General features: G+C 55.0%; 2 protein-coding genes across 2 annotated transcripts in view; one reads left to right on the top strand and one right to left on the bottom strand.

Moving 5' to 3' along the window:
* Window positions 1-10601, top strand: part of LOC139261566 (uncharacterized) — a 98776-nt gene extending 88175 nt beyond the window's left edge. Inside the window, exons 16-17 of the mRNA XM_070877072.1 lie at window positions 1932-2043; window positions 6947-10601. Coding sequence (XP_070733173.1) covers window positions 1932-2043; window positions 6947-7128 — 294 coding nt within the window. The 3' untranslated portion in view covers window positions 7129-10601. The remainder of the gene's footprint in view (window positions 1-1931; window positions 2044-6946) is intronic.
* The window catches only part of ankrd29 (ankyrin repeat domain 29), a 1085233-nt gene that overhangs the window by 450141 nt on the left and 608581 nt on the right, over window positions 1-26511 (bottom strand). The window lies entirely within an intron of this gene.

The following is a 26511-nucleotide window of genomic DNA, read 5'->3' as shown; positions in this document are numbered from 1 at the left end:
TGAGGAGGGAGGGGAGGGTGAGACGGGGAGGGGAGGGTGAGACGGGGAGGGGAGGGTGAGACGGGGAGGGGAGGGTGAGGAGGGAGGGGAGGGTGCGACGGGGAGGGGAGGGTGCGACGGGGAAGGGAGGGTGAGACGGGGAGGGGAGGGTGAGGAGGGAGGAGGGAGGGTGAGACGGGGAGGGTGGGGAGGGGAGGGTGAGACGGGGAGGGGAGGGTGCGACGGGGAGGGGAGGGTGAGACGGGGAGGGGAGGGTGAGACGGGGAGGGGAGGGTGGGGAGGGGAGGGTGAGGAGGGAGGAGGGTGGGGAGGATGAGACGGGGAGGGGAGGGTGGGGAGGGTGCGACGGGGAGAGGAGGGTGACGGGGAGGGGAGGGTGGGGAGGGTGAGACGGGGAGGGGAGGGTGGGGAGGGTGCGACGGGGAGGGGAGGGTGAACAGGGGGGAGGGTGAGACGGGGAGGGGAAGGTGAGGAGGGAGGAGGGTGGGGAGGGTGAGACGGGGAGGGGAGGGTGGGGAGGGTGCGACGGGGAGGGGAGGGTGAGGAGGGGGGGAGGGTGAGACGGGGAGGGGAGGGTGAGGAGGGAGGAGGGTGGGGAGGGTGAGACGGGGAGGGGAGGGTGAGGAGGGAGGAGGGTGGGGAGGGTGAGACGGGGAGGGGAGGGTGAGATGGGGAGGGGAGGGTGAGATGGGAGGAAGGTGAGACGGGGAGGGGAGGGTGAGACGGGGAGGGGAGGGTGAGGAGGGTGCGATGGGGAGGGGAGGGTGAGGAGGGTGCGATGGGGAGGGGAGGGTGAGACGGGAGGAAGGTGAGACGGGGAGGGGAGGGTGAGACGGGGAGGGGAGGGTGAGACGGGGAGGGGAGGGTGAGACGGGGAGGGGAGGGTGAGACGGGGAGGGGAGGGTGAGACGGGGAGGGGAGGGTGAGGAGGGTGAGGAGGGAGGGTGAGACGGGGAGGGGAGGGTGAGACGGGGAGGGTGAGGAGGGTGAGACGGGGAGGGGAGGGTGAGGAGGGACTGGGGAGGGGAGGGTGAGGAGGGGGGAGGGTGAGACGGGGAGGGGAGGGTGAGGAGGGACTGGGGAGGGGAGGGTGAGACGGGGAGGGAGGGTGAGGAGGGAGGAGGGAGGGTGAGACGGGGAGGGGAGGGTGAGACGGGGAGGGGAGGGTGAGACGGGGAGGGGAGGGTGAGGAGGGAGGAGGGTGAGACGGGGAGGGAGGGTGAGGAGGGAGGAGGGTGAGACGGGGAGGGGAGGGTGAGACGGGGAGGGGAGGGTGAGGAGGGAGGAGGGAGGGTGAGACGGGGAGGGGAGGGTGAGACGGGGAGGGGAGGGTGAGGAGGGAGGAGGGAGGGTGAGACGGGGAGGGAGGGTGAGACGGGGAGGGGAGGGTGAGGAGGGAGAAGGGAGGGTGAGACGGGGAGGGGAGGGTGAGGAGGGAGGAGAGAGGGAGGGTGAGACGGGGAGGGAGGGTGAGACGGGGAGGGAGGGTGAGACGGGAGGAGGGTGAGACGGGGAGGGAGGGTGAGACGGGGAGGGGAGGGTGAGGAGGGAGGGGAGGGTGCGATGGGGAGGGGAGGGTGCGATGGGGAGGGGAGGGTGAGACGGGGAGGGGAGGGTGAGGAGGGAGGAGGGAGGGGAGGGTGAGACGGGGTGAGGAGGGTGAGACGAGGAGGGGAGGGTGTGATGGGGAGGGGAGGGTGAGACGGGGAGGGGAGGGTGAGGAGGGAGGAGGGAGGGTGAGACGGGGAGGGGAGGGTGCGATGGGGAGGGGAGGGTGAGACGGGGAGGGGAGGGTGAGGAGGGAGGAGGGAGGGTGAGACGGGGAGGGGAGGGTGAGGAGGGAGGAGAGAGGGGAGGGTGAGACGGGGAGGGAGGGGAGGGTGGATCTGTCGCTGGGACAGGGTGTCTAATGGCGCTGCTTCTAACGGCAGGTTCTGAGCCTGGCATCGACGCGTGTTGGTGACACGGTGATGACGCAGGGACTGCTGCACTGCAAGCAACTGGTGAAGCTCAACCTGAGTCGGACTCGCATCACCGACCGAGGTACCCCCCTCCCCCCGGCCCCCTCCCCCCGGCCCCCTCCACTCCCCCCGGCCCCCTCCACTCCCCAACTGCCTCCTAACCGAGGCTCTCTCCTCTGTCCCCGCCAGTCCCTGCGGCTCACCACATGACCTCTGACCCTTGAACTCCGCCCCGACCAGCCATGTCCCGTTGTCCACTACAGTCAGGCCAGAGGACCAGGCCACCGTTCGACGGGGGACACACTGGGCCGTAACTTGTGGTCAGCGGATCGATACTGGCCCCGATGGAGACTGCCCCCAGGGATCTCGCGATCTCCGTGGCGAGGTGCTTGCCCTTTCCCACATTCCGTGATTTCGGCGGGAAATCCGTCGCGCGAGCTGCCGTGACAGCAACAAGTTGTCTAAGCAGCCAATCACATTGCAGCATTCCCACAGACAGGGAACCAGGAAATGAGAACCTGCTTTTATCCCGACTTTTTAACAATGTTACAGAGAGTTACCTTTTCCCCCAGACCCCCTCTCCCTGGGGAGGGAGGGGGTGGAGAGTTGAAGACTCTGGGCCGGGGCCTCAGATCCTGCTTCCCGGCACCACGAGTAGGGAATGATTTTGGACCGGTGGGGCGGGGCTTGACAGACGTCAACTACCCGGCCTAATCCCACTTTCCAGCTCTGGGTCCGTAGCCCTGTAGGTTACGGCACTTCAGCTGCACATCCAGGTACTGTTTAAATGTGGTGAGGGTTTCTGCCTCTACCACCCTTTCAGGCAGTGAGTTCCAGACCCCCACCGCCCTCTGGGTGAAGAAAGTTCTCAAATCCCCTCTAAACCTCCCCCCAATTACTTTAAATCTATGCCCCCTGGTTGTTGACCCCTCTGCCAAGGGAAATAGGTCCTTCCTATCCACTCTATCCAGGCCCCTCATAATTTTATACACCTCAATCAGGTCTCCCCTCAGCCTCCTCTGTTCCAGAGAAAACAACCCCAGCCTATCCAATCTTTCCTCATAGCTAAAATTATCCAGTCCAGGCAGCATGCTCTTTCCCCAAATGATGGAGGTCTTCACGACACCCGGAATGCCATTTCCCGTGAGCCTGAGTTCCAAGTGTTGGGGAAAGAGACTGAATGGGACTTGGGGTGAGCACAGCGTGCAGCCTTAGGCTCCTGGCTGTCGCAAGGGTATTGAGGCAATAGAGGCGGAGTAGAACTGATTCACCAAGGTGCTGCCTGGTGTGTGGAAATAGGAGAGAAAAACGGGAAAAATTGGCTGGTTTTGGTAGCACACAGGAGGTTGAGGGACGATTTGATAGAGGCATTTAAAGTTATGAGGGGATGGGACAGAGTAGATAGAAACAGACTGCATCCAGGAGTCTAGAACGAGGGCCTCCAGTGCGCCAGTGCAGCCTTCGGCCGCCTGAGGAAGAGAGTGTTTGAAGATCAGCCAGCAGGCTCATGGTCTACAGGGCTGTAGTGATACCCGCCCTCCTGTATGGCTCAGAGACATGGACCATGTACAGTAGACACCTCAAGTCGCTGGAGAAATACCACCAACGATGTCTCCGCAAGATCCTGCAAATCCTCTGGGAGGACAGACACACCAACGTTAGCGTCCTCGACCAGGCCAACATCCCCAACATCGAAGCACTGACCACACTCGACCAGCTCCGCTGGGCAGGCCACATTGTCCGCATGCCCCAGACATGAGACTCCCCAAAGCAAGCGCTCTACTCGGAACTCCTTCACGGCAAACGAGCCCCAGATGGGCAGAGGAAACGTTACAGGGACACCCTCAAAGCCTCCCTGATAAAGTGCAACATCCCCACCGACACCTGGGAGTCCCTGGCCCAAAGACCGCCCTAAGTGGAGGAAGTGCATCCGGGAGGGCGCTGAGCACCTCGAGTCTCGTCGCCGAGAGCGTGCAGAAACCAAGCGCTGGCAGCGGAAAGAGCGTGCGGCAAACCAGTCCCACCCACCCTTACCCTCAACCACTGTCTGTCCCACCTGTGACAGAGACTGTAATTCCTGTATTGGACTGTTCAGTCACCTGAGAACTCACTGTTAGAGTGGAAGCAAGTCTTCCTCGATCCCGAGGGACTGCCTATGATGATAATTAGAACGAGGGAACATGGATACAAGATTAAATGTAAGAGATTTAGGATAGAGAGCCAGGTTGTGAGGTTGCGGGATTCACTTCCGCAGTTAGTATTCGAGACAGAGACCGGGGTCAACATTGAAGGACAGACAAGATAGACGGGTGACGGAAAGCGGAATCAAGCCTGTTCCCCAATTCAATTCGATCAAGGATCTGTATCTTCACTCCAACTACCTGCCTTGGTTCCGTAACCCGTAATGCCCAACAAAAATCTCAGGGCTGAAACTTTCAATTGCGCCCCCCGCCCCCCCCAGACTCAACAGCTTATTTTGTTGGTGAGGGGTAAGCGTTGGACATTTTATCTGCCCTTTGTGTGAGAGGAGGAATCAAGGAAGACTGGCTTCCACTCTAAAAGTGAGGTCTCAGGTGGCTGAACAGTCCAATACGGGGTTGTTTCACTTTATCAGGGAGACTTTGAGGGTGTCCCTGTAACGTTTCCTCTGCCCACCTTTGACTCGTTTGCCGTGAAGGAGTTCCGAGTCGAGAGCTTGCTTTGGGAGTCTCGTGTCTGGGGCATGTGGACAATGTGGCCCTGCCCAGCGGAGCTGGTCGAGTGTGGTCAGTGCTTCGATGCTGGGGATGTTGGCCTGGTCGAGGACGCTAACGTTGGTGCGTCTGTCCTCCCAGGGGATTTGTAGGATCTTGAGGATAATTTGGTATCCGGGAACAGGGCAGGGACATGGGGTTAGGACGCCGCTTGTGTGGAGATCAGACAGAGTTGAGCCTCCTGCCTTGTCACCCCAACATAAACTCCAGGTGATCCAAAACTCGGCTGCCCAGTGTCCTAACTCGCACCAAGTCCCGCTCACCCATCACCCCCTGTGCTCACTGCCCCGTGTCCTAACTTGCACCAAGTCCCGTTCACCCATCACCCCCTGTGCCCCGTGTCCTAACTCGCACCCAGTCCCGCTCACCCATCACCCCCTGTGCTCACTGACCTACATTGACTCCCGGTTAAGCAATGCCTCGATTTCAAAATTCTCTTCCTTGTTTACAAATCCCTCCATGGCCCTCGCCCCCTCCCTATCTCTGTAATCTCCTCCAGCCCCACAACCCCCCGAGATGTCTGCACTCCTCTAATTCTGCCCTCCTGACCATCCCTGATTATAATCACTCCACCATCGGTGGCCGTGCCTTCTGTTGTCTGGGCCCCAAGCTCTGGAACTCCCTCCCTAAACCTCTCCGCCTCTCTACCTCTCTTTCCTCCTTCAAGTCGCTCTTTAAAGCCTCCCTGTCACCTGCCCTAATTTCTACTTGTGCGACTCAGTGTCAAATTTCTATCACGCAATGCACTGTGAAGTGCCTTGGGGCGTTGCACTACGTTAAAGGCGCTATATAAATACAGGTTGTTGTTAACATAAGAAATAGGAGCAGGAGTAGGCCATACGGCCCTTCGAGCCTGCTCCGCCATTTAATACGATCATGGCTGATCCGATCATGGACTCAGCTCCACTTCCCTGCCCGCTCCCCATAACCCCTTATCCCCTTATCGGTTAAGAATCTGTCTATCACTGTCTTAAATATATTCAATGTCCCAGCTTCCACAGCTCTCTGAGGCAGCGAATTCCACAGATTTACAACCCTCAGAGAGAAGAAATTCCTCCTCATCTCAGTTTTATTCTAAGACCATGCCCCCTAGTTCTAGTCTCCCCCATCAGTGGAAACATCCTCTCTGCATCCACCTTGTCAAGCCCCCTCATAATCTTATACGTTTCGATAAGATCACCTCTCATTCTTCTGAATTCCAATGAGTGCAGGCCCAACCTCCTCAACCTTTCCTCATAAGTCAACCCCCTCATCCCCGGAATCAACCGAGTGAACCTTCTCTGAACTGCCTCCAAAGCAAGTGTATCCTTTCGTAAATATGGAAACCAAAACTGCACGCAGTACTCCAGATGTGGCCTCACCAATACCCTGTATAACTGTAGCAAGACTTCTCTGCTTTTATACTCCATCCCCTTTGTAATAAAGGCCAAGATACCATTGGCCTTCCTGATCACTTGCTGTACCTGCATACTATCCTTTTGTGTTTCATGCACAAGTACCCCCAGGTCCCGCTGTACTGCAGCACTTTGCAATCTTTCTCCATTTAAATAATAGAAACATAGAAAATAGATGCAGGAGTAGGCCATTCGAGCCTGCACCACCATTCAGTAAGACCATGGCTGATCATTCCCTCAGTACCCCTTTCCTGCTTTCTCTCCATACCCCTTATCCCTTTAGCCGTAAGGGCCACATCTAACTCCCTCTTGAATATATCCAATGAACTGGCATCAACAACTCTCTGCGGCAGGGAATTCCACAGGTTAACAACTCTCTGAGTGAAGAAGTTTCTCCTCAACTTGCTCTTTGATTTTTTTCTGTCAAAGTGCATGACCTCACACTTTCCAACATTATACTCCATCTGCCAAATATTTGCCCACTCACTTAGCCTGTCTATGTCCTTTTGCAGATTTTTTGTGTCCTCCTCACACATTGCTTTTCCTCCCATCTTTGTATCGTCAGCAAACTTGGCTACATTACACTCAGTCCCTTCTTCCAAGTCGTCAATATATAGATTGTAAATAGCTGGGGACCCAGCACTGATCCCTGCGGCACCCCCCTAGTTACTGATTACCAACCCGAGAATGAACCATTTATCCCGACTCTCTTCTCTGTTAGTTCTATGTACTGTTGTATAAGCCGCACCCCCAGCTGTACGAGACGGGCGTGAGGGTGCGGCCGGTGCCTGTGGCTGAGTGCTGTGACCCACCTTCTCTCCTGTGCTCCGGTTCGCAGGCCTCAAGTCCCTGAGCCAGACACGGGTGGGCCAGCTGAACCTGGATGGGACGGGCGTCACACTGCCCGGCATCAGCGGCCTGATGGCCACCTGCCCCGCCATCACCAGCATCCGCGTCAACAACCTGCGCACACTCGCTCCGGACCAGGTCTCCGACCAGGAGATGGGGGCCGAGGATTGAACGGCGGCTCGGAGGGGGACTGCTCAAACACCCCCCGCCCCATCGTGGGATGAAAGCACGATTACTGGGAGGGAAGGACATTCGATTCCTATCGCTCGTAGATGATTCCGAGATTCGGGCTGATCTTCGCTCGGCTGCACTGAATGCTGCTTCCTCCCTCCACTCTCGTTCAGGCTCCTCTGTATCTCACCCCCTGTACCTGCCCTGGGAGTGTTTGATGGGACAGTGTAGAGGGAGCTTTACTCTGTATCTAACCCCATGCTGTACCTGCGCTGGGAATGTTTGATGGGACAGTGTAGAGGGAGCTTTACTCTGTATCTAACCCCCTGTACCTGCCCTGGGAGTGTTTGATGGGATAGCGTAGAGGGAGCTTTACTCTGTATCTAACCCCGTGCTGTACCTGCCCTGGGAGTGTTTGATGGGATAGTGTAGAGGGAGCTTTACTCTGTATCTAACCCCCTGTACCTGCCCTGAGAGTGTTTGATGGGACAGTGTAGAGGGAGCTTTACTCTGTATCTAACCCCATGTACCTGCCCTGGGAGTGTTTGATGGGACAGTGTAGAGGGAGCTTTACTCTGTATCTAACCCCCTGTACCTGCCCTGGGAGTGTTTGATGGGGACAGTGTAGAGGGAGCTTTACTCTGTATCTAACCCCCTGTACCTGCCCTGAGAATGATGGGACAGTGTAGAGGGAGCTTTACTCTGTATCTAACCCTGTGCTGTACCTGCCCTGGGAATGTTTATTTGGAACAGTGTAGAGGGAGCTTTACTCTGTATCTAACCCCCTGTACCTGCCCTGGGAGTGTTTGATGGGACAGTGTAGAGGGAGCTTTACTCTGTATCTAACCCCGTGCTGTACCTGCCCTGGGAGTGTTTGATGGGACAGTGTAGAGGGAGCTTTACTCTGTATCTAACCCCCTGTACCTGCCCTGGGAGTGTTTGATGGGACTGTGTAGAGGGAGCTTTACTCTGTATCTAACACCCTGTACCTGCCCTGGGAGTGTTTGATGGGACTGTGTAGAGGGAGCTTTACTCTGTATCTAACCCCGTGCTGTACCTGCCCTGGGAGTGTTTGATGGGACAGTGTAGAGGGAGCTTTACTCTGTATCTAACCCCCTGTACCTGCCCTGGGAGTGTTTGATGGGACAGTGTAGAGGGAGCTTTACTCTGTATCTAACCCCCTGTACCTGCCCTGGGAGTGTTTGATGGGACAGTGTAGAGGGAGCTTTACTCTGTATCTCACCCCCTGTACCTGCCCTGGGAGTGTTTGATGGGACAGTGTAGAGGGAGCTTTACTCTGTATCTAACCCCCTGTACCTGCCCTGGGAGTGTTTGATGGGACAGTGTAGAGGGAGCTTTACTCTGTATCTAACCCCCTGTACCTGCCCTGGGAGTGTTTGATGGGACAGTGTAGAGGGAGCTTTACTCTGTATCTAACCCCGTGCTGTACCTGCCCTGGGAATGTTTGATGGGACAGTGTCGAGGGAGCTTTACTCTGTATCTAACCCCCTGTACCTGCCCTGGGAGTGTTTGATGGACAGTGTAGAGGGAGCTTTACTCTGTATCTAACCCCGTGCTGTACCTGCCCTGGGAGTGTTTGATGGAACAGTGTCGAGGGAGCTTTACTCTGTATCTAACCCCCTGTACCTGCCCCGGGAGTGTTTGATGGGACAGTGGACAGGGAGCTTTACTCTGTAGCTAACCCCCTGTACCTGCCCTGAGAGTGTTTGATGGGATAGTGTAGAGGGAGCTTTACTCTGTATCTAACCCCCTGTACCTGCCCTGAGAGTGTTTGATGGGACAGTGTAGAGGGAGCTTTACTCTGTATCTAACCCCATGTACCTGCCCTGAGAGTGTTTGATGGGACAGTGTAGAGGGAGCTTTACTCTGTATCTAACCCCATGTACCTGCCCTGGGAGTGTTTGATGGGACAGTGTAGAGGGAGCTTTACTCTGTATCTAACCCCCTGTACCTGCCCTGGGAGTGTTTGATGGGGACAGTGTAGAGGGAGCTTTACTCTGTATCTAACCCCCTGTACCTGCCCTGAGAATGATGGGACAGTGTAGAGGGAGCTTTACTCTGTATCTAACCCTGTGCTGTACCTGCCCTGGGAATGTTTATTTGGAACAGTGTAGAGGGAGCTTTACTCTGTATCTAACCCCCTGTACCTGCCCTGGGAGTGTTTGATGGGACAGTGTAGAGGGAGCTTTACTCTGTATCTAACCCCGTGCTGTACCTGCCCTGGGAGTGTTTGATGGGACAGTGTAGAGGGAGCTTTACTCTGTATCTAACCCCCTGTACCTGCCCTGGGAGTGTTTGATGGGACTGTGTAGAGGGAGCTTTACTCTGTATCTAACACCCTGTACCTGCCCTGGGAGTGTTTGATGGGACTGTGTAGAGGGAGCTTTACTCTGTATCTAACCCCGTGCTGTACCTGCCCTGGGAGTGTTTGATGGGACAGTGTAGAGGGAGCTTTACTCTGTATCTAACCCCCTGTACCTGCCCTGGGAGTGTTTGATGGGACAGTGTAGAGGGAGCTTTACTCTGTATCTAACCCCCTGTACCTGCCCTGGGAGTGTTTGATGGGACAGTGTAGAGGGAGCTTTACTCTGTATCTCACCCCCTGTACCTGCCCTGGGAGTGTTTGATGGGACAGTGTAGAGGGAGCTTTACTCTGTATCTAACCCCCTGTACCTGCCCTGGGAGTGTTTGATGGGACAGTGTAGAGGGAGCTTTACTCTGTATCTAACCCCCTGTACCTGCCCTGGGAGTGTTTGATGGGACAGTGTAGAGGGAGCTTTACTCTGTATCTAACCCCGTGCTGTACCTGCCCTGGGAATGTTTGATGGGACAGTGTCGAGGGAGCTTTACTCTGTATCTAACCCCCTGTACCTGCCCTGGGAGTGTTTGATGGACAGTGTAGAGGGAGCTTTACTCTGTATCTAACCCCGTGCTGTACCTGCCCTGGGAGTGTTTGATGGAACAGTGTCGAGGGAGCTTTACTCTGTATCTAACCCCCTGTACCTGCCCTTGCTCTTTGTATCCTGTGCTTTTCCTGGTTGCTGCGTTTGAATCATGTGACGGCTGACAGCGGGGTGATTCCCGCAGATGGAACTGCCGAGGGTGCCTCTGAGCCCCCTCCAGTGGCGAGTGGTCGCTCCCGATTAAAGCGGGGGTGGGAGTGAGCGGGCAGTGTCTGTCTGTCGCTTCACCGCTCTGTCTCGAACTGCTGCTTCCGCTCATCTTGTCTTTGAAGGAGAATTGTTCAATCACTGAAGGCTGAGCTCGATTATGTTGTGTTTGTGGTGTGCGGGCGGGGAGAGAGAGAGCAGTAATTGGTCTCTCTCTGCAGAACTCGCCTGTACAGCCCTGGCATTGTCTCCCCCGCCTCTCGCTGTAAGGTCAGACTCTCTCGCTGTATTGCATGGTTTGCAGTTGGATATAAAAGGTGCAATAAAAACACACGTAATATATTTCCCTCTCACCTCGCACCCTTTGTATCTCTCTGTTTATTCCTATTGGGGTCATTGCCCCCCACCCCCTCCCATTGCCCCCAGCTCCTCCCTGTGCTGAAATCCAGGCTCATTCTCAGCATCTCCTGCCCCTCGCTCACTCCTCCCCTCGCTCACTCCTCCCCTCGCTCACTCCTCCCCTCGCTCACTCCTCCTCCTCGCTCACTCCTCCTCCTCGCTCACTCCTCCCCTCGCTCACTCATCCTCCTCGCTCACTCCTCCCCTCGCTCACTCCTCCCCTCGCTCACTCCTCCCCTCGCTCACTCCTCCCCTCGCTCACTCCTCCCCTCGCTCACTCCTCCCCTCGCTCACTCCTCCCCTCGCTCACTCCTCCCCTCGCTCACTCCTCCCCTCGCTCACTCATCCTCCTCGCACACTCCTCCCCTCGCTCATTCCTCCCCTCGCTCACTCCTCCCCTCGCTTACTCATCCTCCTCGCTCACTCCTCCCCTCGCTCACTCCTCCCCTCGCTCACTCCTCCCCTCGCTCACTCCTCCCCTCGCTCACTCCTCCTCTCGCTCACTCCTCCTCTCGCTCACTCCTCCTCTCGCTCACTCCTCCCCTCGCTCACTCCTGCTCCTCGCTCACTCCTCCCCTCGCTCACTCCTCCCTCGCTCACTCCTCCCCTCGCTCACTCCTCCCCTCGCTCACTCCTGCTCCTCGCTCACTCCTGCTCCTCGCTCACTCCTGCTCCTCGCTCACTCCTCCCCTCGCTCACTCCTCCCATCGCTCACTCCTCCCCTCGCTCACTCCTCCCCTCGCTCACTCCTCCCCTCGCTCACTCCTCCCCCCGCTCACTCCTCCCCCCGCTCACTCCTCCTATCGCTCACTCCTCCCCCCGCTCACTCCTGCTCCTCGCTCACTCCTCCCCCCGCTCACTCCTCCCCCCGCTCACTCCTCCCCCCGCTCACTCCTCCCCCCGCTCACTCCTCCCCCCGCTCACTCCTCCCCGCTCACTCCTCCCCCCGCTCACTCCTGCTCCTCGCTCACTCCTCCCCCCGCTCACTCCTGCTCCTCGCTCACTCCTCCCCTCGCTCACTCCTCCCCCCGCTCACTCCTCCCCCCGCTCACTCCTCCCCTCGCTCACTCCTCCCCCCGCTCACTCCTCCCCCCGCTCACTCCTCCCCCCGCTCACTCCTCCCCCCGCTCACTCCTCCCCCCGCTCACTCCTCCCCTCGCTCACTCCTCCCCTCGCTCACTCCTCCCCTCGCTCACTCCTCCCCTCGCTCACTCCTGCCCTCGCTCACTCCTGCTCCTCGCTCACTCCTCCCCTCGCTCACTCCTCCCCTCGCTCACTCCTCCCCTCGCTCACTCCTCCCCTCGCTCACTCCTCCCCCCGCTCACTCCTCCCCCCGCTCACTCCTGCTCCTCGCTCACTCCTGCTCCTCGCTCACTCCTCCCCTCGCTCACTCCTCCCATCGCTCACTCCTCCCCTCGCTCACTCCTCCCCTCGCTCACTCCTCCCCTCGCTCACTCCTCCCCTCGCTCACTCCTCCCCTCGCTCACTCCTCCCCTCGCTCACTCCTCCCCCCGCTCACTCCTCCCCCCGCTCACTCCTCCCCCCGCTCACTCCTCCTATCGCTCACTCCTCCCCCCGCTCACTCCTGCTCCTCGCTCACTCCTCCCCCCGCTCACTCCTCCCCCCGCTCACTCCTCCCCCCGCTCACTCCTCCCCCCGCTCACTCCTCCCCGCTCACTCCTCCCCCCGCTCACTCCTGCTCCTCGCTCACTCCTCCCCCCGCTCACTCCTGCTCCTCGCTCACTCCTCCCCTCGCTCACTCCTCCCCCCGCTCACTCCTCCCCCCGCTCACTCCTCCCCCCGCTCACTCCTCCCCTCGCTCACTCCTCCCCCCGCTCACTCCTCCCCCCGCTCACTCCTCCCCTCGCTCACTCCTCCCCTCGCTCACTCCTCCCCTCGCTCACTCCTGCCCTCGCTCACTCCTGCTCCTCGCTCACTCCTCCCCTCGCTCACTCCTCCCCTCGCTCACTCCTCCCCTCGCTCACTCCTCCCCCCGCTCACTCCTCCCCCCCCCGCTCACTCCCCCCCCGCTCACTCCTCCCCCCGCTCACTCCTCCCCCCGCTCACTCCTCCCCCCGCTCACTCCTCCCCCCGCTCACTCCTCCCCCCGCTCACTCCTCCCCCCGCTCACTCCTCCCCCCGCTCACTCCTCCCCCCGCTCACTCCTCCCCCCGCTCACTCCTCCCCCCGCTCACTCCTGCCCCCGCTCACTCCTGCCCCCGCTCACTCCTGCTCGCGCTCACTCCTGCCACTCGCTCACTCCTGCCCTCGCTCACTCCTCCCCTCGCTCACTCCTCCCCTCGCTCACTCCTGCTCCTCGCTCACTCCTCCCCTCGCTCACTCCTGCTCCTCGCTCACTCCTCCCCTCGCTCACTCCTGCTCCTCGCTCACTCCTCCCCTCGCTCACTCCTGCCCCCGATCTGTGGGATGGCTCGGGTTCCCCGCACAGACAGAATCGGTGCAAATCTGGGACCTGTGGGGGAGCACAGAGATTTAGAGGTCTAAGACAATAAATCACTGAAAGCTGGTCCAAAAGATAATAACAGGAAGGACCTGAATTTCTGTAGCGCCTTTCACGACCTCCGGAATTCCCAAAGCGCTCTGCTGCCAAGGAAGTACTTTTGGAGTGTAGTCACTGTGTAATGTGGGAAACGCGGCAGCCAATTTGTGCACAGCAAGCTCCCACACACAGCACTGTGATAATGACCCAGATCATCTGTTTTTAGTGATGCTGATTGAGGGATATTGTCCCCTGGACACCGGGGAGAACTCCCCTGCTCTTCTTCAAACTAGTGCCCTGGGATCTTTTACATCCTGAGAGAGCAGACGGGGCCTCGGTTTAACGTCTCATCCGAAAGACGGCACCTCCGACAGAGCGGCGCTCCCTCAGTACTGCCCCTCCGACAGTGCGGCACTCCCTCAGTACTGCCCCTCCGACAGTGCGGCGCTCCCTCAGTACTGCCCCTCCGACAGTGCGGCACTCCCTCAGTACTGCCCCTCCGACAGTGCGGCGCTCCCTCAGTACTGCCCCTCCGACAGTGCGGCGCTCCCTCAGTACTGCACTGGAGTGTCAGCCTAGATTTATGTGCTCGAGTCCCTGGAGTGGGACTTGAAACCACGACCTTCTGACTCCGAGGCGAGGGTGCTGCGCACAAAGGGTAATGGAATTTTGGCCTTTAACCTGAGGGCTGGAGTGCACACGGCGGAAGTTGTGCTCCAGTTGTATAAAGCTCTGGTTAGACCCAGTGACGAGGAAACACTTCTTTACCCAGCGAGTTGTTGTGATCTGGGACTTGCAAATGGGAAGTGGATAACTAGTCAAAGGGCAATAATTGACGGCTGTGTCTGTCAGGTTAGGATCACACACCCAAAGGGTCTTGGGTTTGTAAGGTATTTCATTTCAGGGTTGCAGTTTTGAATCAGATCCTACATGTGGTTAAGATCGGTAAAATAAACATACAACCCGTGACAGCGGGGAGCGATTCACGGCCCCCGGAGCCGTAGGGACAGAGGGATGGCGATGTGGAGCGGTGGTCTCTGGTTGACGGACCCCTGCGGCCGCAGTCACTGCTGGGTCATCCTTCCAGCTGTTGGCGGGGCCTTGGGTCAGTCACCGGCATCGAACCACCTCGGCGGCTGAGGGCTTGAACAGCATGTGGGCTCCAGCCTAACATTAACCCACCTCGGGGCATCCTGTGCCCCGACTCCCTGCCCTTCCCGCTCCGCCATTCCTCGACAGGTCGAGCGGCCGAAATCCACACCTTCAACATTCAGAATGTTCCGGAATCTGGACACCGGGCCGACCTGAGGCCGGGCCGTCCGGAGTCCGGAAACCGGATAATGTTCAGAAATCCGGCTCGGCCCCCAGCGGCCTGACCTCCGACCCGACTTCACCTCTGCCCCGCTGCCTCCTTTGGCCTCCGGCCCCACCTTCCCCCTCGTCTCCCCCCCCCCCCCCCCCCCCTCCTCCTCAGCTCCTCGCCCCCACCCCTCCCCCTTGGCGCTCCCCCCTCGGCTCCCCCCCTCCCCCTTGGCGCTCCCCCCCCCCCCACCCCCTCGGCTCCGCCCCCAGCCCTCCCCCAGCCCTCCCCCCCCCCCCCTTCGGTTGCCACACCCCACCTGTCTCAGCCCAGGCAAAGACGTTCCAAACTCTGGAACGACCCAGAACGGCCTCGGCCCCGAGGTTTCCGGATTTCGCACACTCAGCCTGTACTTTATTTGGTGCATACATAAGAACATAGGAATTAGGAGCAGGAGTCGGCCATTCGGCCCCTCGAGCCTGCTCCGCCATTCAATACGTTCATGACTGATCTTCTACCTCAACTCCACTTTCCTGCCCGATCCCCATATCCCTCAATTCCCTTAATATCCAAAAATCTAGCGATCTCAGCCTTGTATACACCCAACAACACAGCCTCCACAGCCCTCTGGGGCAGAGAATTCCAAAGATTCTCTGAGTGAAGAAATTCCTCCTCATCTCAGTCCTAAATGGCCGACCCCTTATCCTGAGACTGTGACCCCTGGTTCCAGACTCCCCAGCCCGGGGGAAAACATCCTCTCAGCATCTACCTTCAAGCCCCGTAAGAATTTTGTATGTTTCGTACCTGGTGTCAATCACCTTTACCCATCCTGTACTCCAGTTACAAGGGAGAAAGTATCACCAACAGTCTTGCTGCTTATCCCTGTACTGAATGCCGTGTTATATTTCACTGAAGTTACCTGCCCTTTGGTGAGATACCTTTGATAGATTCATCATCATCATAGGCGGTCCCTCGTAACAAGGATGACTTGCTTCCACACCAAAAAGGGATGAGTTCACAGATGTTTCAATGAAGGACATAGAAAATAGGAGCAGGAGTATGCCGTTCGGCCCTTTGAGCCTGCACCGCCATTCAATGAGTTCATGGCTGATCATTCCCTCAGTACCCCTTTCCTGCTTTCTCTCCATACCCCTTGATCCCTTTAGCCGTAAAGGCCATATCTAACTCCCTCTTGAATATATCCAATGAACTGGCATCAACAACTCTCTGCGGCAGGGAATTCCACAGGTTCACAATTCTCTGAGTGAAGAAGTTTCTCCTCATCTCAGTCCTAAATGGCTTATCCTAAGACTATGTCCCCTGGTTCTGAACTTCCCCAACATCGGGAACATTCTTCTTGCATCTAACCTGTCCAGTCCCGTCAGAATCTTATACGTTTCTATGAGATCCCCTCCCATCCTAAACGCCAGTGAATAAAGGCCCAGTTGATCCAGTCTCTCCTCATATGACAGCCCAGCTATCCCAGGAATCAGTCTGGTGAACCTTCGCTGCACTCCCTGAATAACAGGGAGCAAAGAGTAGGAGTAAATGGGTACTTTTCAGAATGGCAGGCAGTGACTAGTGGGGTACCGCAAGGTTCTGTGCTGGGGCCCCAGCTGTTTACACTGTACATTAATGATTTAGATGAGGGGATTAAATGTAGTATCTCCAAATTTGCGGATGACACTAAGTTGGGTGGCAGTGTGAGCTGCGAGGAGGATGCTGTGAGGCTGCAGAGTGACTTGGATAGGTTAGGTGAGTGGGCAAATGCATGGCAGATGAAGTATAATGTGGATAAATGTGAGGTTATCCACTTTGGTGGTAAAAACAGAGAGACAGACTATTATCTGAATGATGACAGATTAGGAAAAGGGGAGGTGCAAAGAGACCTGGGTGTCATGGTACATCAGTCATTGAAGGTTGGCATGCAGGTACAGCAGGCGGTTAAGAAAGCAAATGGCATGTTGGCCTTCATAGCAAGGGGATTTGAGTACAGGGGCAGGGAGGTGTTGCTACAGTTGTACAGGGCATTGGTGAGGCCACACCTGGAGTATTGTGTACAGTTTTGGTCTCCTAACCTGAGGAAGGACATTCTTGCTATTGAGGGAGTGCAGCGAAGGTTCACCAGACTGATTCCCGGGATGGCGGGACTGACCTATCAAGAAAGACTGGATCAACTGGGCTTGTATTCACTGGAGTTCAGAAGAATGAGAGGGGACCTCATAGAAACATTTAAAATTCTGACGGGGTTAGACAGGTTAGATGCAGGAAGAATGTTCCCAATGTTGGGGAAGACCAGAACCAGAGGTCACAGTCTAAGGATAAGGGGTAAGCCATTTAGGACTGAGATGCGGAGGAACTTCTTCACCCAGAGAGTGGTGAACCTGTGGAATTCTCTACCACAGAAAGTTGTTGAGGCCAATTCACTAAATATATTCAAAAAGGAGTTAGATGAGGTCCTTACTACTAGGGGGATCAAGGGGTATGGCGAGAAAGCAGGAATGGGGTACTGAAGTTGAATGTTCAGCCATGAACTCATTGAATGGCGGTGCAGGCTAGAAGGGCCGAATGGCCTACTCCTCACCTATTTTCTATGTTTCTATGTCCTTCCTCAGACTAAGAAACCAAAACTGAACTCAATATTCCAGGTGAGGCCTCACCAAGGCCCTGTACAAATGCAATAACACCTCCCTGCTCCTATACTCAAATCCCCTAGCTATGAAGGCCAACATACCATTTGCCCCATTTGCCGCCTTCACCGCCTGCTGTACCTGCATGCCCACTTTCAGTGACTGATGTACCATGACACCCAGGTCTCGTTGCACCTCCCCTTTTCCTAGTCTGCCGCCATTCAGATAATATTCTGCCTTTGTGTTTTTGCCCCCAAAATGGATAACCTCACATTTATCCACATTATACTGCATCTGCCATGCATTTGCCCACTCACCGAACTTGTCCAAGTCACCCTGCAGCCTCTTAGCGTCCTCCTCACAGCTCACACCGCCACCCAGTTTAGTGTCATCTGCAAACTTGGAGATATTACACTCTATTCCTTCATCCAAATCGTTAATGTATATTGTAAAGAGCTGGGGTCCCAGCACTGAGCCCTGCGGGACTCCACTAGTCACTGCCTGCCATTCTGAAAAGGACCAGTTTATCCCGACTCTCTGCTTCCTGTCTGCCAACCAGTTCTCTATCCACGTCAATACATTACCCCCAATACCATGTGCTTTAATTTTGCACACCAATCTCTTGTGCGGGACCTTGTCAAAAGCTTTCTGAAAGTCCAAATACACCACATCCACTGGTTCTCCCTTGTCCACTCTGCTAGTTACATCTTCAAAAAAATTCCAGAAGATTCGTCAAGCATAATTTCCCCTTCCATGATCTTGTTGAATGGCGAAGCAGGCTCGAGGGGCTAGATGGCCTACTCCTGTTCCTAATTCTTTATGTTCTTATGTTCTTCATAAATCCATGCTGACTTAGTCCGATCCTGTCACCGCTTTCCAAATGCGCTGCTATTTCGTCCTTCATGATTGATTCCAACATGTTCCCCACTACTGATGTCAGGCTAACTGGTCTATAATTACCCGTTTTCTCTCTCCCTCCTTTTTTTAAAAGTGGTGTTATATTAGCCACCCTCCAGTCCATAGGAACTGATCCAGAGTCGATAGACTGTTGGAAAATGATCACCAATACATTCACTATTTCTAGGGCCACTTCCTTAAGTACTCTGGGATGCAGACTATCAGGCCCCGGGGATTTATCAGCCTTCATTCCCATCAATTTCCCTAACACAATTTCCCGCTTTATAAGGATATCCTTCAGTTCCTCCTTCTCACAAGACCCACTGTCCCCTAGTACCTTCGAATGGTTATTTGTGTCTTCCTTCGTGAAGACAGAACCGAAGTATTTGATCACTTGGTCTGCCATTTCTTTGTTCCCCATTATAAATTCACCTGAATCCGACTGCAAGGGACCTACATTTGTCTTTACTAATCCTTTGCTCTTCACAAATCTATAGAAGCTATTCCCTGCAAACTTCCTCTCGTACTCCATTTTCCCCCTCTTAATTTAAACCCTTAGTCCTCCTCTGTTGAATTCGAAATTTCTCCCAGTCCTCCGGTTTGTTGCTTTTTCTTGCCAATTTATATGCCTCTTCCTTCGCTTTAACATCCAAGCTAATGTCCCTCCTTACTGTTGCATTAATTCCCTCTTTAACCAGCAACGCCACCCCGCCTCCTTTTCCTTTCTGTCTATCCTTCCTAAATGTTGAATACCCCTGGATGTTGAGTTCCCAGCCTTGGTCACCCTGGAGCCATGTCTCCGTGATGTCAATCACATCGTATCCGTTAACTGCAAACTGCGCAGTTAATTCGTCCACCTTATTCCGAATACTCCTCGCATTGAGGCACAGAGCCTTCAGGCTTGCCTTTTTAACACACTTTGCCCCTTTAGAATTTTGCTGTAATGAGGCCCTTTTTGTTTTTTGCCTTGGGTTTCTCTGCCTTCCACTTTTACTTTTCTCCTTTCTATATTTTGCTTCTGCCTCCTTTTTATTTCCCTCTGTCTCCCTGCATAGGTTCCCATCCCCCTGCCATATTAGTTTAACCCCTCCCCAACAGCATTAGCAAACACTCCCCCAAGGTGCAGACCGTCCGGATTGTACTGGTCACACCTCCCCCAGAACCGTTTCCAATGTCCCAGGAATTTGAATCCCTCCCTGCTGCACCATTGCTCAAGCCACGTATTCATCTGAGCTATCCTGCGATTCCTACTCTGACTAGCACGTGACACTGGTAGCAATCCTGAGATTACTACTTTTGAGGTCCGACTTTTTAATTTAGCTCCTTAAATTCGTCTCGGTAGGACCTCATCCCATTTTTTACCGATATCGTTGGTATCTATATGCACCACGACAACTGGCTGTTCACCCTCCATTTTCAGAATGTCCTGCACCCGCTCTGAGACATCCTTGATCCTTGCACCAGGGGGGCAACATAGCATCCTGGAGTCTCGGTTGCGGCCGCAGAAACGCCTATCTATTCCCCTTACAATTGAATCCCCTATCACTATCGCTCTCCCACTCTTTTTCCTGCCCTCCTGTGCAGCAGAGCCACCCACGGTGCCATGAACTTGGCTGCTGCTGCCCTCCCCTGATGAGTCATCCCCCTCAACAGTACTCAAAACAGTGTATCTGTTTTGCAGGGGGTGACCGCAGGGGACCCCTGCACTACCTTCCTTGCACTACTCTTCCTGTTGGTCTTCCATTCCCTATTTGGCTGCGTACCCTTTACCTGCGGTAAGACCAACTCACTAAATGTGCTATTCACGTCATTCTCAGCATCGTGGATGCTCCAGAGTGAATCCACCCGCGGCTCCAGTGCCGCAACACTGGAAGTGTCCCTGATTTCCCACATAGTACAGGAGGAGCATAACACGTGTCCGAGCTCTCCTGCCATGACTTAACCCTTAGATAAACTTAAACTGCCAACAAGTGCTAAAAGTTACTTGTTACTGATAGAGAAAAGAAAAACTACTCACCAATCACCAGCCAATCACTTACCCCCTTGGCTGTGACATCACCTTTCTATTTCTTTTTTGCCCTCTCCCTGAAACTGCACCGGCTGCCTCTCCACGCACCTCCCGACTGCCACCGCGTTGGGCCTTTTATAGGCCTCTCTCCGACCCCGGACTCATGCCTCTTGCCAGCGCACCTAATAGTCCCGGTCCCGAACTCCATGTTGAAGGGTGGAAGATGCCTGTGCGTGGATTTTTTTAACGTGGGGTGACCGTTGCACACCAGCCACCACACGGGCTTGACAGAGCGAGGTCTTGGTCCAGTGGCAAGGGGTTAACCAGGACGACTGGAGACCTGCTCTGCTGCATGGACCCAGTGCCCACACATATCGCACAGTGTGGGCTGGGCCCGTGCTACCCCTGGGCCCTCGGCTCACCTGGGCCCCGAACTCGCGCCTCTCCTGGGCCCCGATCACATCGCTCCACGATCTCTCGCCGCTCCTGCTGTACCTGCCTGCACTGCAGTCAGCCGTCGCCCTCCTGCAGCAGCACGCGCTGCTCCCTGCGGTGAGGGGAATTGAGTACAGGGGCAGGGAGGTGTTACTACAGTTGTACTACAGTTCCAAGGATGGCAGGACTGACATATCAAGAAAGACTGGATCAACTGGGCTTGTATTCACTGGAGTTCAGAAGAATGAGAGGGGATCTCATAGAAACGTTTAAAATTCTGACGGGTTTGGACAGGTTAGATGCAGGAAGAATGTTCCCAATGTTGGGGAAGTCCAGAACCAGGGGACACAGTCTAAGGATAAGGGGTAAGCCATTTAGGACCGAGATGAGGAGAAACTTCTTCACCCAGAGAGTGGTGAACCTGTGGAATTCTCTACCACAGAAAGTTGTTGAGGCCAATTCACTAAATATATTCAAAAAGGAGTTAGATGTAGTCCTTACTACTAGGGGGACCAAGGGGTATGGCGAGAAAGCAGGAATGGGGTACTGAAGTTTCATGTTCAGCCATGAACTCATTGAATGGCGGTGCAGGCTCGAAGGGCCGAATGGCCTACTCCTGCACCTATTTTCTATGTTTCTATGCCGCTGCACGCTGCTCCCTCCAATGGCCCTGCCTGCTGATGTATATTAACACTCTAACCCGGGGCGTGGCGGCCCAACCTGCGATAGACCGTCAGCGGCAGGTCGGGGCCATAAAAGGAGCGATGAACGGCGGCCATGGGCAGCGTGGCGGTGTACCACGGCAAGGCACAGCGCGAGCTGGTGCAGGAGGGCGACGGCAGTGAAGAGTGATGTCATCAAGGTCCAGGTCGGTGATTGGAGCGCGGGCAGGTACAGCAGGAGCGGCGAGGTCGGGGCGAAGGAGCGGCGAGAGATTGTAGAGGGACGTGATCGGGGGGCCAGGAGAGGCGCGAGGTCGGGGCCCAGGAGAGGCGCGAGGTCGGGGCCCAGGAGAGGCGAGGGCCCAGGGGCAGCACGGGCCCAGCCCACACTGCGATATGTGTGCGCACTGGGTCCGTGCAGCAGAGCTGGTCTCCAGTCGTCCTGGTTAACCCTTGCCCCTGGACCAAGACCTCGCTCTGTCAAGCCCGTGTGGTGGCTGGTGTGCAACGGTCACCCCACGTTAAAAAAATCCACGCACAGGCATCTTCCACCCTTCAACATGGAGTTCGGGATCTGGAATATTAGGTCCTTCATTGAAACACCTGGGAACTCATCCCTTTTAGAGTGGAAGCAAGTCTTCCTCGATTTCAAGGGACCGCCTGTGAATGAATGAATGACAACACAGCCAGCAGTACCTGGAATGTGTAGTAGATCGGGCGTGTCGAAGTGATCAAGTACTTTGCCGCGTGTATGTCAAGCTATTCATTCTGACCTCCAGGCTCCAGACAGCTCCCAGAGACCAGACAGAGCTCTCCCTCGTGGGTTAGGGTCTTCTCCCACTCTCACCACCAAGTTCCTGTTCCCCCCCAACAGATTCCTAACCTTCCCCCCCCTCAACCCCCGAGTTTCTGACCTTTCCTCTCCCAGCCCCGCCCCCTCATAGATGGGGCATTGTGGGGGGGGTATGAATGGAGTAGTGACAGTGCGGTGACCCCCCGATTTCATCCAGCCCAATGATGTCACTTGCCACACACACCGAGCGTTCGGTGAAACCAGGTGTCGGGGGGGATCGTGGTGCGGGTGTAAAGGGGCTGGGGATGGAAGAACATGATCCATCTTACCGCCAGGATCACGGTCTTTCCCCGTATCCAGTACATCTCCTTCCAGTTCACCCCCCCCCCCCGCACCCACTCCGAGATCCTAGCCTCCTCTCCCCTCCAATCTCTCTCTACTTCCTCCTCCCTCTCTCTCTCCTCCCTCCCTCCCTCTCTCCTCCCTCCCTCCCTCTCTCCTCCCTCTCTCTCTCTCTCTCTCTCTCTCTCTCTCCCCCCCTCCCTCCCTCTCTCTCTCCTCCCTCCCTCTCTCCCCCCTCCCTCCCTCTCTCCCCCCTCCCTCCCTCTCTCTCTCCCCCCTCCCTCCTTCTCTCTCCCCCTCCCTCCCTCTCTCTCCCCCTCCCTCCCTCCCTCTCTCCCCCTCCCTCCCTCCCTCTCTCCCCCTCCCTCCCTCTCTCTCTCTCTCTCTCTCTCCTCTCCTCTCCCTCCCTCTCTCCTCGCCTCTCTCCCTCCCCCACCTCTTCCTCTCTCTCTCTCTCTCTATCTCTCTCTCTCTCCCCTCCTCCCTCTCTCTCCCCCTCTGCTCTCTCTCTCTCCCCCCTCCTCTCTTCCCCTCTGCTCTCTTTCTCCCCCCTCCTCTCTTCCCCTCTGCTCTCTCTCTCCCCCCTCCTCTCTTCCCCCACTCTCTCTCTCTCTCTCCCCCCTCCTCTCTTCCCCCACTCTCTCTCTCTCTCCCTATCCTCTCTCCCCTCCGCTTTCTCTCTCTCCTCTCTCTCTCTCTCTCCCCTCCTCCCTCTCCCCCTCCGCACTCTCTCTCCCCCTCCCCTCTCCTGTCCGCTCTCTCTCCCCCTCTCCCCCTCCGCGCTCTCTTCCCCCCTACCCCCCTCCCCCCCTCTCTCCACCTATTGATCCTCAAGCGTTCCCCCCACCCCCCAGCCACCAATGGATCCCATGCAATAAAGGCACAAACTCAGTACTGTTTGACTGAGCAAGGCACCACCTTGGCTCTGCTTTATTACAGCCCAAAGTGCCTGACTCACAAAATGGCTGGCCTTTTATACCAGAGCATGCTCTCAGTGGCCTCCAACAATGACACCATCTGGTGGCTACAAACAGCATGTACATACTGTTCTTCGAGATCTTATCGCAGTCTTTCACAGGTTGAGACGGTCCGGTGCTTTGCGCTCCCAGGTTGACCATCTCAGTTTGATTCCGGCCTTGGGTGAATGTACGGAGTCTGTTGTGGCTGATGGCTGGATGGCTGACTTGTTGGGGGTGGCAGTGGCCATGTCAGGAATTGCAAGTCCATTTTTATTGAACAGGTCCGTGATGGAAATTCCGGGTCACTGATGACCTTGAACCCACTGAAGACTGCTGGTAGGTTGGTTGGTCGTCGATGGTTTCTTCATCCGACTGCTCTGGCTCATCTGTGTGCCTCAGCTTTGTCTGATCCATGTGTTTCCTGCAAGTTTGCCCATTCTTGAGCTTAATAACAAATACTCTGTTGCCCTCCTTGGCCATAACCGTACCAGCGATCCATTTGGGACCCTGACCATAATTCAACACATATGCAGGATCAATAACAGAGATCTCGCGTAACACAGTTGCGCGATCGTGGTACCTTTGTTGACTTTGTCTTCTGTATTCAACATGATTATTTAAATCCGAGTGTACCAGAGATAGCTTGGTCTTAAGACCTCGTTTCATCATGAGTTCAGCAGGCGAGACCCCTGTGAGTGTGTGGGGTCTTGTCCTGTAACTCAGCAGTATGCAGGACAAGCAGGTCTGCAGTGACCCTTGGGTTACTCTCCTCAGGCTTTGCTTGATAATTTGTACTGCACGTTCAACTTGCCCGTTGGACGCAGGCTTGAGTGGTGCTGACCTGACATGTTTTATGTCATTAAGTTTTACAAACTCCTGAAACTCCTGACTGGTGAAGCATGACCCATTGTCGCTCACCACTGTGTCAGGCAGACCATGTGTCGTGAACATGACATTGAGATTCTCTATGGTTGCCGTGGAATACTGGATGACATGATTATGCATTCTATCCACTTCGAATAAGCATCCACCACCACTAAAAAATCTTGCCCAGGAAGGGACCTGCAAAATCTACATGGATTCTGGACCAAGGTTTGGACGGCCATGACCAAAAACTCAGCGGCGATTCCGCTGGTGCTTTGCTGATCTGCATGCAAATGTTGCACTGATGCACGCATGTTTCCAGCTCAGAATCAATTCCTGGCCACTATATGTGGGACCTGGTGATGGCAGTCATCATCACTATACCAGGATGTGTGCTGTGTAACTCACGCACGAACTTCTCTCTCCCTTTCTTGGGCATTACAACGCGATTGCCCCACAATATGCAATCTGCATGAACAGACAGTTCGTCCTTGTGACGAATGTACGCTTTGGCCTGCTCGCACATTTGCTTAGGTATGGCAGACCAATCCCCTTTGAGGGATCAACCCTTTACCACCGATAATATCGGGTCCTGGCTGGTCCAGGTCTTAACTTGTTGAGCTGTGACAGGGGTTCCTTCATTCTCAAAAGCATCCATGATTAACATTAACATAGAAACATAGAAAATAGATGCAGGAGTAGGCCATTCGGCCCTTTGAGCCTGCACCTTCATTCAATAAGTTCATGGCTGAACATGCAACTTCAGTACCCCATTCCTGCTTTCTCGCCATACCCCTTGATCCCCCTAGTAGGAAGGACTACATCTAACTCCTTTTTGAATATATTTAGTGAATTGGCCTCAACAACTTTCTGTGGTAGAGAATTCCACAGGTTCACCACTCTCTGGGTGAAGAAGTTTCTCCTCATCTCGGTCCTAAATGGCTTACCCCTTATCCTTAGACTGTGACCCCTGGTTCTGGACTTCCCCAACATTGGGAACATTCTTCCTGCATCTAACCTGTCCAATCCCGTCAGAATTTTAAACGTTTCTATGAGATCCCCTCTCATTCTTCTGAACTCCAGTGAATACAAGCCCATCCTGGGAATCAGTCTGGTGAACCTTTGCTGCACTCCCTCAATAGCAAGAATGTCCTTCCTCAAGTTAGGAGACCAAAACTGTACACAATACTCCAGGTGTGGCCTCACCAAGGCCCTGTACAACTGTAGTAACACCTCCCTGCCCCTGTACTCAAATCCCCTCGCTATGAAGGCCAACATGCCATTTGCTTTCTTAACTGCCTGCTGTACCTGCATGCCAACCTTCAATGACTGATGTACCATGACACCCAGGTCTCGTTGCACCTCCCCTTTTCCTAATCTGTCACCATTCAGATAATAGTCTGTCTCTGTTTTTACCACCAAAGTGGATAACCTCACATTTATCCACATTATACTTCATCTGCCATGCATTTGCCCACTCACCTAACCTATCCAAGTCACTCTGCAGCCTCATAGCATCCTCCTCGCAGCTCACACTGCCACCCAACTTAGTGTCATCCGCAAATTTAATCCCCTCGTCTAAATCATTAATGTACAGTGTAAACAGCTGGGGCCCCAGCACAGAACCTTGCGGTACCCCACGAGTCACTTCCTGCCATTCTGAAAAGTACCCATTTACTCCTACTCTTTGCTTCCTATCTGACAACCAGTTCTCAATCCACGTCAGCACACTACCCCCAATCCCATGTGCTTTAACTTTGCACATTAATCTCTTGTGTGGGACCTTGTCGAAAGCCTTCTGAAAGTCCAAATACACCACATCAACTGGTTCTCCCTTGTCCACTCTACTGGAAACATCCTCAAAAAATTCCAGAAGATTTGTCAAGCATGATTTCCCTTTCACAAATCCATGCTGACTTGGACCTATCATGTCACCTCTTTCCAAATGCGCTGCTGTGACATCCTTAATAATTGATTCCATCATTTTACCCACTACTGATGTCAGGCTGACCGGTCTATAATTCCCTGTTTTCTCTATCCCTCCTTTTTTAAAAAGTGGGGTTACATTGGCTACCCTCCACTCCATAGGAACTGCTCCAGAGTCGATGGAGTGTTGGAAAATGACTGTCAATGCATCCGCTATTTCCAAGGCCACCTCCTTAAGTACTCTGGGATGCAGTCCATCAGGCCCTGGGGATTTATCGGCCTTCAATCCCATCAATTTCCCCAACACAATTTCCCGACTAATAAGGATTTCCCTCAGTTCCTCCTCCTTACTAGACCCTCTGACCCCTTTTATATCCGGAAGGTTGTTTGTGTCCTCCTTAATGAATACCGAACCAAAGTACTTGTTCAATTGGTCTGCCCTTTCTTTGTTCCCCGTTATGACTTCCCCTGATTCTGACTGCAGGAGACCTACGTTTGTCTTTACTAACCTTTTTCTCTTTACATATCTATAGAAAC

This window comes from Pristiophorus japonicus, chromosome 1 (genome assembly GCF_044704955.1).
Source record: "Pristiophorus japonicus isolate sPriJap1 chromosome 1, sPriJap1.hap1, whole genome shotgun sequence".
NCBI lineage: Eukaryota > Metazoa > Chordata > Chondrichthyes > Pristiophoridae > Pristiophorus > Pristiophorus japonicus.
The sequence above is the reverse complement of the archived record's forward strand: the minus strand, read 5'-3'. Positions and strand labels throughout refer to the sequence as shown.